Source organism: Sprattus sprattus (genome assembly GCF_963457725.1).
Source record: "Sprattus sprattus genome assembly, chromosome: 13".
Lineage (NCBI taxonomy): Eukaryota > Metazoa > Chordata > Actinopteri > Clupeiformes > Clupeidae > Sprattus > Sprattus sprattus.
In genome coordinates this window covers 20306190-20316018 of record NC_137911.1, presented here as the reverse complement: position 1 = coordinate 20316018, position 9829 = coordinate 20306190, and the positions used below count along the sequence as shown (strand labels likewise).

General features: G+C 41.0%; 2 protein-coding genes across 3 annotated transcripts; one reads left to right on the top strand and one right to left on the bottom strand.

The window, feature by feature from the left end:
- The first annotated feature begins 119 nt into the window (after positions 1-119).
- Positions 120-2389, top strand: mtres1 (mitochondrial transcription rescue factor 1). 2 transcript variants are annotated; one of them, XM_080850727.1, is made up of 4 exons: positions 120-183; positions 766-1195; positions 1347-1419; positions 1657-2389. In XM_080850727.1, exons 2-4 carry the CDS (start codon positions 780-782, stop codon positions 1837-1839), a joined length of 672 nt encoding a protein of 223 aa, XP_080706853.1. In that variant the 5' UTR covers positions 120-183; positions 766-779; the 3' UTR covers positions 1840-2389. The 2 variants fall into 2 exon arrangements, with proteins under 2 accessions (XP_080706853.1, XP_080706852.1); XM_080850726.1 differs by lacking the exon at positions 120-183 and adding an exon at positions 201-326.
- Positions 2390-2886: 497 nt separating this feature from the next.
- Positions 2887-7852, bottom strand: bend3 (BEN domain containing 3). The gene is made up of 4 exons (XM_080849910.1): positions 7727-7852; positions 6480-6534; positions 6125-6333; positions 2887-5877 (listed from the first exon to the last, which is right to left on the bottom strand). Exons 2-4 carry the CDS (start codon positions 6529-6531, stop codon positions 3616-3618), a joined length of 2523 nt encoding a protein of 840 aa, XP_080706036.1. The 5' UTR covers positions 6532-6534; positions 7727-7852; the 3' UTR covers positions 2887-3615.
- Positions 7853-9829: the final 1977 nt, after the last annotated feature.

The following is a 9829-nucleotide window of genomic DNA, read 5'->3' as shown; positions in this document are numbered from 1 at the left end:
GCAACGGCGCCCCCCTGCGGCATTTACAGAAGTAGTGCATACTTCCAGGCCATAGGGGGCGAAATCGTTGAGATGATATCCTCATCGTCAGAGAACGTAGTCTTGCCTGTGTTGTTATTGACAAGGTGAAAGAGCACAGGCAACAGACAGAGAGGTGGTTGTTGCAAGTCAAGCTAGCTTTAGGTAATGTAATGGTTTAATTAAGGAGTTCATTAGCCTTAAACGTAGAATTTCGAGCCCTATGAGTTGTTTGAAGTGTACTCGCAGTTACAAATCCTTTCCATTGCTGTCAGAATATAAGAGGGGTGACGCTGTTAGCTGCAGAGGTTTGCTAATATCTTATAATTTAAGCTATGCAACAGTTAGGCTTCTAGTTTGCCATCATTTACTGTACCAACGCTGTATTGAATTCTTTGTAGACTGCGTGGTAGCATAACATAATGATATACTCCAATCATGGAATGGAGCTTCTTGTCTTGTATAACTTAATTGATAAACAGTGCCCCTGTAAAGCGCACATGAACAGTGAACTTGAACATCATAACGCTACTAACTTCAACTATAGCTAACGCAAGTTGGAAACGAATGTTTGCTTCTTGACTTTGATTAAGGTTCAATTTGTGTCCATTTGTGTTTATTAGCAGTACATTTTAGCTAGTAACATTAATACTCACCACGATAAAAACAATGTTTGAGTGTAATTATATTGAAGAAATCTAAATATTTAATGTTTTTATTTGTAACCTTGTTTGTCTCCGACTGTAGCTTGTGGCGACACAATGCAGGGTCTGTTGCCCGCCCTGACACTCAGACAGCTTGGTCGCCTAAACTCAATTCAGCTGCTTTCCACTGGTCATGGACCTGCGTGGAGCTCTTGGTGTCCCCGAACGTTACATGCACGTCAGCTTTGGGGCTCCGTCGGACCCATGACACTGAGGACACAAGCGTTGCCAACAGTAAGGGATTCTCCCTCAGGTTGGTCCGTACATCAAGCTAGGTACAAAACCACTAAAAAGAAAGGAAGCCAAAGAACAGTGCAAGAGGAGGAAGAGGAAGAGGAGGAGGATGATAGTGACTATGAGGATGAACTCCAAGATGATCCAGGGCTACCAAAAGACTACAAAGACACAGAGAAGTATGTGCAGTCCCTTCGCTATGACCTCATCTTGAAAGCTGGCCTCGACATGGCACGGAAGTAAGTGATTTTGGAAGTGGTAAAATTCAAAAGTATAGGCTATTTACATGTACTGGCACAACATCCATACTCTGTACCATCCCACCTGGCCAATTTTCTGGAGTTTGGAACAGTGAATACTGTATCTATTCTATTTTTTTTTCTCTTTCAGCAAAGTGGAGGATGCCTTTTATGGAAGCAGACTGCGATTGAATGGACTGAAACTAATCAAGAAGAGCAAAGCTGTAGGTGACCCTCTGGACCTTCATGCTATTGTAAATGGCATTGGTGTGCATGGGAGCTCTTTCATAATGGACGCACTGTTTAAGCCTATGTTTGCTGTGAAAATAAATAATGACAATAAGTCTAAAACGTCCATCTATAGTAATTCCACTGACTGATTAGACTGAAGAAAGATGGTTACTTAATGTCCTTGCATCAATCTGCAGGAAAACTTTACTTATCTAAGATTTCTCCCGCAGGTAAAGGTAGGAGACACTCTGGACATCATACTGGGCGAGGACAAAGACATGGACACTGTGAACCTAAAGAGAGTCATCTTCAAGAAAGTAATAGGAGAAACAAGGGATGCTGAAAAGTATAAAGTCATTTTAAGAACCTGGAAAAGCCTGCATCTACCTAAGAAAGATGTTTACAGAGAGTGATGGTATTTTTGAAAATATAACTGGACTAAAGAACTTGTTTGATGCTGCAGTGTTGAAGGATTTTTAAAATAAGAGCTTGTGGCTCTTTGGTAGTTGTGTCAAACACTCTTGTTAAGTGCTTTTTTTGTATCAGTGTGACTCCATTTTCTATGAAAAGGTTGAGCGGTTTTGGTTATGATTTCATATTATGAAAACCCCACTTATTATGTTACAATGAACTGACCGGTCATAATTGTACACATACAATCCAGCGTTAAGTCTGACCTGCACAGTGGTTTTCTTTACTTCCCCTTGGGATACTTTGAACATTTCCTTTTCCAATAATACACAAAAATCTGTTGATGTATTTTCTTTTATCACTAATACAACACTTAGTAGTGCACATTTTAGTAGAGAAGGGAGTATTTGGTTTGGGTTGGAGTTGTATGATTATTAGACAAATATCTAGAGAGCTGGTGCTCTCTCCCAATGATCATTCAGCAGGGATGCTGTGGTTTAATGATCATGAATGTGAAGCACTTAACCAGAATAAAACAAAATTGCAAAGTAATTGAAGTTATGATTATGACTGTGTTTGTATGTTTATCAGTTACATCCACAGGGAAGGCTGCTGTAAGTAATGTTGAAAAGTCTCTACTTTGTGCAAATGTATTAACCACTAAAAACAAACAAAAAACAGAAGTTACTTTGAACAGCAGGTGTTTTAAAAGCTTAAAATCTTTACAGTGATATTCATCCCTCTTCATTGGAAACATCCAGCCATATGTCAAGGTATATTGAGTACTTCACTGATATTTGATACACAAAATCCAGATACTCTATATCTTGAGGTTAATAGAGGCAGCAGATTATAAAGGATTTTGATCTTACACCTGTGTATCACTATATTCCCTGGCCTATGATGCTACAAAATCACCAAAACATTACTAGCCCTCTTTAAATGTCAGAAAATAGGCAGCCTTTCAGTGAAAGAAGACATTTAAATGATACTTTCAGGAGATGGAATAAAATAACATCTTTAATTTTACATTGTAATTTTGCTTATTTATTTAAAAATAGAGTGACCACCTGTTGCAGTAGTTAAATACAGATTTACCATTTTAGGACATGACATCTTTGTTACAAAGACAAGTACTGAACGCTGCTACATCTAACTTAGAAATCAGTTTCTTGCCATCTTTTAAAACCTTGTATGTGACCTATTTTGTTGCATTAGTGTTAATGTTAACATTGTTATGTTTTCTGTGTTAAGGCTACATTAGCTTATCAACATTTAAAAAATTATAATTACAACAGTAATATTTTGGCGTTTAAATAGTTACTACCCTCTCACTACCAAATGATAGTGATCTCAATTACAAACAGGGCTAGAAATTAACATCCACTTACCAATACTGCACAAGAGTTAGCAGTGGCTGGTAATTCACTACCATGCCAAGCACTTTCCTGCTGCTAACTATTTCTAATTCTTTTTTTTTTTGACAATGACACATGATGTGCTAGTCCTCTATTCAATTTCAATAAATCAATGAGTGTGAAAGGCAAATCAGAACGTTAATTTCAAGCCCTGATAACAAGCTATAATGTCTGGTGCGGCAGCTACATTTTTACAATACATCCTGTAAGAGGACGGACCATCAGCTTGGCCTAACTCTACATACTTGGTCCTCGCCATGGACATTTCGTAAAAGTTTAACTATACTCTTTAGCTTAGGTACTTGTGCAAATAATACATGTTTGTGAGAAATACAAAAAACAACACATTGCAGAGAGGTGTTAAGAATATGACACAGTGCTTGATCTCTTCGCCTTCTTCAGAATGTCACACTTTTTCCGATTCGGCCGCCTACAACGCTCATCGATGCTTGGCACGCACTCATAGTGCCAAACCTCCTCCATCTTGTCCACTGGGTACACGGCTTCTACATAATGGCGAATCAAGCGAAGGCGGACAGGGTCCAGCTGCTTTTTGTTGCAGGCGCCAGAGTGATTGTACTGAAGCCGCAGGTTCTCCTGGGTAAAGAGCTCTGGGAAGAGACGTACCAGCAAACGGGCAGCAAAGTTCCCTACTGAGAGACTCTGCTGGACGATCTCCCTCACCTCAGAGTCTGACAGCAGGTACATAGAAGGCACAGGAAAGTCAGGAGGAGGCACGGCAAGCTCCTCCAGTGGGATCTTGCAGAAGTCTTTGCTACTTTTTTCTGGAGGAAGAGGTGGCATTTCATAGTCTTCTTTCAAGCGCTCAGAGGTCAGTTGGCTTATTTGGCTGGGAGTAACAAAGTCTTCCTCCGACTTCGGAACAAAAACTTTACGCTGCTGTTGGTATGTGCGACGCTGCTCTGTGTCCCTTCGCCTGCACCGCTCATCTAATTTGTCCACAAACTCTAGGGTCCACACTCGATCATTCTTGGCCCGGGGGTACAACAGCTGAACATAATGACGGATCAATCGTATCCTAAATGGATCTAGCTGCTTCTTGCCTAAGGTACCGCTACAGTTGTAATGCTTCCGTGCGTTCTCATATGTGAACAACTCTGGAAACATAAGGACAAGCAGGCGGGAAGCAAAGTTCCCTATGGACAAGCTACAGTCATAGTTATTTTTAAGCTGCTCTTTTGTGAGGAGATACTCCTCTGAAACATCAAAATCAGTAGGAGGAATCTCCATTGTGTCAAAATCGACGGGTGCCAACCACGACTTTTTAGTCCTGCGATTTGGACGATCATAATCACAGAAGTCACTGACTTTAACAATCGAAACATCATCTGGAAGGTTTGTATCAAAGCTTTCATCCTGTATGTTGTCCAGGTCATTTCCATTTCCTGGAATTGCCTCCAGTGCTTCTTCCATTCGCTGAATACAGATCTGTAGCCATGTGTCTTCAGGGATATCAGGAAAATTAGCTTCCATATACTTACGAATGATCTCTAGTCTTTCAGAGTCTAGTAGTAACTTCCCAATACTGTTACAGCCACTGTAACCCTCAGGCAATTTGCCCTCTTCAAAGATTTCTGGGAAAAGTCTATTTAACAAGAAAATTACAAAGTCATCAGGGGAAGAGAGGTCATCAAGATCCTCCCCCACCTCCTGGGAATCCAATGTGAGGTCTGTTGACATGTTTAGGTGACCATTGCTGTTGTCACCGGATTCCAGAGAAAGTCTCTCATCCTGTCCATCTTCGTTGATGAAATGGCAAGGCTCACTCTGGTCCACCTCAAAACCCAGGCCAACAGGAGTTTGTTTGCCAACGGGCTGGCCATTTTCCATGTCTTTTTGGGTCCAGAAACGATTAAAAAAGTCATTTATTTGTAGCAGGCACTCACTCTGCCAAACATTACCGTTTTTCACCAGTGGGTAGCAGACTTCCACATAGTTGCGTATGAGCTGAAGGTGAAGGGAGTCAAGAGTTCGTTTGCCTGCAATGCCACAGGCACTGCAGCCATGAATGCAATCCTTGACTGTAAACAGCTCAGGAAAGAGCTGGACCAGCAGCCTGCATCCAAGCTCCCCAGCGGTAGATGTCTGCTCCATCAATTGAGCAAGCTCATCACTTGTTAGCTGATATTCTGGTGGGGGCTGGAACTCCATTGCCATTTCAGAAGGTTTGATTTGTTTCTTAATGCGTGTAACCTCAAGAGACAGCAAGTCCACTTTGCTGTGCAGCTGAGTCATGCTAGAGTTCAGTGTGTTTAGAATGAAGAACATTTTCTCGATCAAAGGGTAGAGGTTTGGGTCCGTCGGGGTAGCAGTACCTGAACCCCCTTGAGTGAGGCTTGGCTCACATCGGTTATTCTGCCCCGAAGTGCAGAGCTTAGGGAGTAAGATGTTGTTCAACCGAACCCCTGCTTCATGCTGTCCATGCTGGTCCAGACTTGAAGCAGCCTTCTTCTCTGTAATACGATGGGAGATGCTGTACAGAGGCTTCCTGTAAGAGGCTATGGTCTTCTCCTGGGTAGCGTCCTTCTTGTCAGGTGTAAGGGTATGGAGACGTGACCTTGTGGATTCTTCACATCCCTTCTCTTGCACATGTTCCACAACCTAAAGAGGACGAGACAAAACACAGATATGAGGTATAATCAAAATAGAAACAATCATATTAACTATTCAGTTCAGAATATGTGCTGCAGGTCGAATGCAAAATACTTGAGTAAATCTGATTTGGTGTTTTTGGTGTTAGTAAAATCAGTTTGTGTATCACTGCCATAAACCATCGAATGTCCTTTTGTTGTATGACCAAGATATTATCATAAGGTTATAGCACAAGACTGATCATCTGGCATCTTACCTCACTAGCAAGTTTGGCCCTCTTTCTGCTGATAGGCTGGTCTATGTCGATACTCATATCATCTGACCCTTGCTGTGGTTCAGAGCATTTAGTGATGCCGTCTACGGCAGCACCCTGGGACTTTCCCACAGCAGTTTCTGAGGTCTCATGACAGCCTTGTACAACTTCTGAATCTTCCTCTGTCTTAATTTCTTTTGATGAGCTTCCTCCTGGAACAATGAGACATTTATTATTTTAAACACACCATCTGAGTTCTACTGGACTCAAACTAAATGGCTCAATCAACTCCATTCATACAGAAGCAATAAGGTTGGCAAGGATTAATTGAAGCCAAAGCAAGAGAGCTCAGTCTTACCTTTCTCAAGCATGTCTCCGTCTGCGTTTTCCTCATGCTTGATGACATTCATATCCTGACAAAACAATTTAGGACACTTTTACAACAATACTGTCACATAGTATTTGAAAATATGAATTCTTTTATTGTTATTGTTTGTGTAAAACCCAGTGCCCTAAACATGCATACTGAACAGTTCTACGGTATGTATGTTCAAACATTACAAAACCCAATCATCTTTGTGTGAAGGGTCAAAATAACAATAATATACTAGGCTATCTTCATACATTAGGCTTCATTAACTTAATGAGAAGCTGCGAATGCTATTTTCCCAACACCTCTTAAATTGTTAACTACCAAAAGAATGCTCACTGATTATGTAAGTTTGACTTATAACTCAAAAGTTCAACCAATCCCCTTTGTTTTAGAGTAGAAATTGTCACCTGATTATAAATTAAAGGATGTTAAAATAACAATAATGTAACAACTATCTCACATTTCGGGGGGGGGGGGGGGGGGATTGTGTGTTTTAGTGATAACCCTGGGTAACTTGACTCAGAACAAGTGGAACCTGCTAAAATACCTTTTAATAAGAAAATCTCTATTAGGAGGTTTAACCCATTACTCTGAGTTAACTGAGGTTTGTCATTTAACCTCGTACTTGGAATACCCATGTATGCTGTAGGCTGCCTGCCTTCGTCTATGTTTATTCGTAAACAACAACACTTCCCGTGCTCTTGCAAGAACACCTCCAAAGTTGGAAGGAAGCTCGATAGCTTCATAACTTCTGTCAAACAAAACTACAGAATGCCATGGTTTACCACAACATTTAAGACACGCTATTTATTTTCCGTAAGAAGTTCGATTTGTCTATGTTGTTTATCTGTGTGTACAGGTCGGGGTGTCGCCGGGTGCACAGGGGCGGCGCTGTAACTCTGTGTCTTGCACACGCGCCTTTCAGACTCCTGTCCACTCCACTTCCTCATTCTTCCACCACAAACCCACGAATCGTTACAACCTGAGAGGCAGATGTAGCTCTCCCTACAATACTTTATGCACTAACACGTACAAATAAAGATTTGTTTGTTGCTTGATATTGCATTTATGCACACACCGTTATTCAATGTCCAACCCCAATTTCTCGTGGCTATTTCTTTAAAGTGAGGAATTCTTATTGCGTGACGCGGCAAGAAAAACATTCACCGACGGATTTACCCCTTTACGACTGTTCTGCTGTAAACATGCCTATGTACAGTTTTAAAACTTACCTCTGCGGTTCTCTGCAGCCTTCTGCAATAGTTTAAGGCGTGTTAAACATGTCCGCTGTGATTATCCCTGTGGTTTTGTCCACGGGTAACTATTGTCCGTGTTTCTCGATCGCCGCCGTGTTTTTTTCCTGCTAGTGCCCTCTCGCGTGACGTGACGGTACTGGCCTGCTGTGTCATTTCCGCACAGCTGTGGGTTACAGTGGGTGAAGCTGAAGCTCAATGCGTTGCTGCACACAGAGTTCATTCACCTCTCTTGTGCAGTTAAAAACTTCCCCGATTGCAAATATATATTGCAAATGTAGGTCAGACCTTTTTGAGTATACCCTGCAGGACAACGTTGATTTTGAAACAATTGGCATTGCAATAGCCCACAGATATAACTACAGGTATAAATATACACGACAACCCTTTGGCCCCCACCTCGCTACACCATATACCAACAACAACACACACAAACACATACACACAAACGCACACAAAGTGTCTACCACTGTGCAAGCCAAAGGGGTTTCACTCCATTACATCACAGACATGGAGTCAGAACAGACCTTTTTCGTAGACAGAATGCAATCTGTGCTACAAAACACATTTATTTACTACCAAACCATGTAACACCGTTATGCCTCTTATCAATGAAAAACACAAATGCATCAGCATTGTGTCCACGGAATATGGATGAGTCATGTATTGACTTTCCTCATGGAGGAGCTTTGGACTATTCTTTAACCTAGTGGGTGGTTTATTAACCTAGAGCTACCATACATTTTCAGTGAGCAGAGAAATAGCCTTTTCCGCAGTTCCATTTTTGTACACACCTGTTAATTTGCGGTTTATGTCAGGTTACCTGCTTTTGTGTGGACCCTTTCCTGGTTAGTTTACTGACCAGTGAACTCGAGGGCAAATCTATTTTAAGCGGTGGTTTAATTCAAACACTGGATATAGCTTTTCCACTTAAAATACACAATTTTGTCTTTATTTTAAAGCAGGACAACATGCATTTATTCTTGTGAAAGCCAAAAGGGCTCATAGATTTAAAGCAATGATGAAAGCATTATTTTCTCCAAGATCTCTGTTCCAGGCCTTCTATTACATTTTATTGCTATGTAAAATTTAAACTAATGAATGGGGAACCCTGAAACTAAGAGTCCATATGAATGGAATGCAGGAATAATGGAGAACATTGTTTTACCATTATGGGCGATTTAGAAATATGTTTCAAATGTTTCTTGTTTAAGAATAACATGTATTGCATTTTTGACATGGATATAAATTATTTCTAACAATAGGTAACGACAAGCTTAAGCCACATATGAGTTAACTGAAACTATTTTGATAAAGTAAAATCATTGCTATACCTAAGAAATAACAATTGTAACAGAAAGACAAAAGGATTCTAAGAGTAAAATGCAAATGCAATGCTTTTTTTTTTTTCAAATTAAAGGTTAATTTAAGGCCTTGTGACTTTATGTCCATTTCTTTGCAGTATGCACACAAAGATCTCCTGCACATAATGTCAAGTCTTGTTCCAACAAAATCAAGTTTTCTTCAGTGACTCAGCTTATGCCCAGCACTGAACCTGATTTTAAAGGCTAATTGGCTTAGAATGGTCCACATCTGGTTGAATTGTATCAACATCTAGTCACTGCCATGTCCAGACACGATTAACATTTTTTCCATTGCTAGATCAATGCTCCGTGACCTCCCACAGAAATGGCTGTATGCTATTAGGCTGGTATAAAAAGCTCCGTGTGATACGCATGTGTATGGCGGGGTAGAGAAAGAATCAGTCATTACTCGGGTAATGGGGCTGTCTCAATTGCAGGGCGCAGCGGTGGTCGGATCCATCACGCACTCAAGCGTTGAGATTCACACAGGTGTGTCAAGTTGTGCAGCACAGAGACAGATTTTCTGGAGAGGGGGATATCATCTCATCTCGCTCGTCGAGCATCGGCCATTAAACACCAATAAACTGCGCACTCATTCCTCTCTCGCCACAAAAAAGGAAGCACCTGCAGGGCTGAGAGATTTCATATATCGAGATAAGCACCGTCTTGCCACCAACAGGTATTCAACAAAACTATAATCTCCTGGGAGAACATTTGT

What these genes read in the sequence shown, in the direction of transcription:
- mtres1 (XM_080850726.1), top strand. Translation starts at nt 242, where the DNA reads ATGAGTTGTTTGAAGTGTACTCGCAGTTACAAATCCTTTCCATTGCTG. An exon ending in GGCCTCGACATGGCACGGAA is followed by an intron (nt 1,196 to 1,346) that starts GTAAGTGATTTT and finishes TTTCTCTTTCAG; the next exon opens with CAAAGTGGAGGATGCCTTTT. An exon ending in TAATCAAGAAGAGCAAAGCT is followed by an intron (nt 1,420 to 1,656) that starts GTAGGTGACCCT and finishes TTTCTCCCGCAG; the next exon opens with GTAAAGGTAGGAGACACTCT.
- bend3 (XM_080849910.1), bottom strand. Translation starts at nt 6,531, where the DNA reads ATGAATGTCATCAAGCATGAGGAAAACGCAGACGGAGACATGCTTGAG. An exon ending in CGGAGACATGCTTGAGAAAG is followed by an intron (nt 6,334 to 6,479) that starts GTAAGACTGAGC and finishes TCATTGTTCCAG; the next exon opens with GAGGAAGCTCATCAAAAGAA. An exon ending in GGGCCAAACTTGCTAGTGAG is followed by an intron (nt 5,878 to 6,124) that starts GTAAGATGCCAG and finishes CGTCCTCTTTAG; the next exon opens with GTTGTGGAACATGTGCAAGA.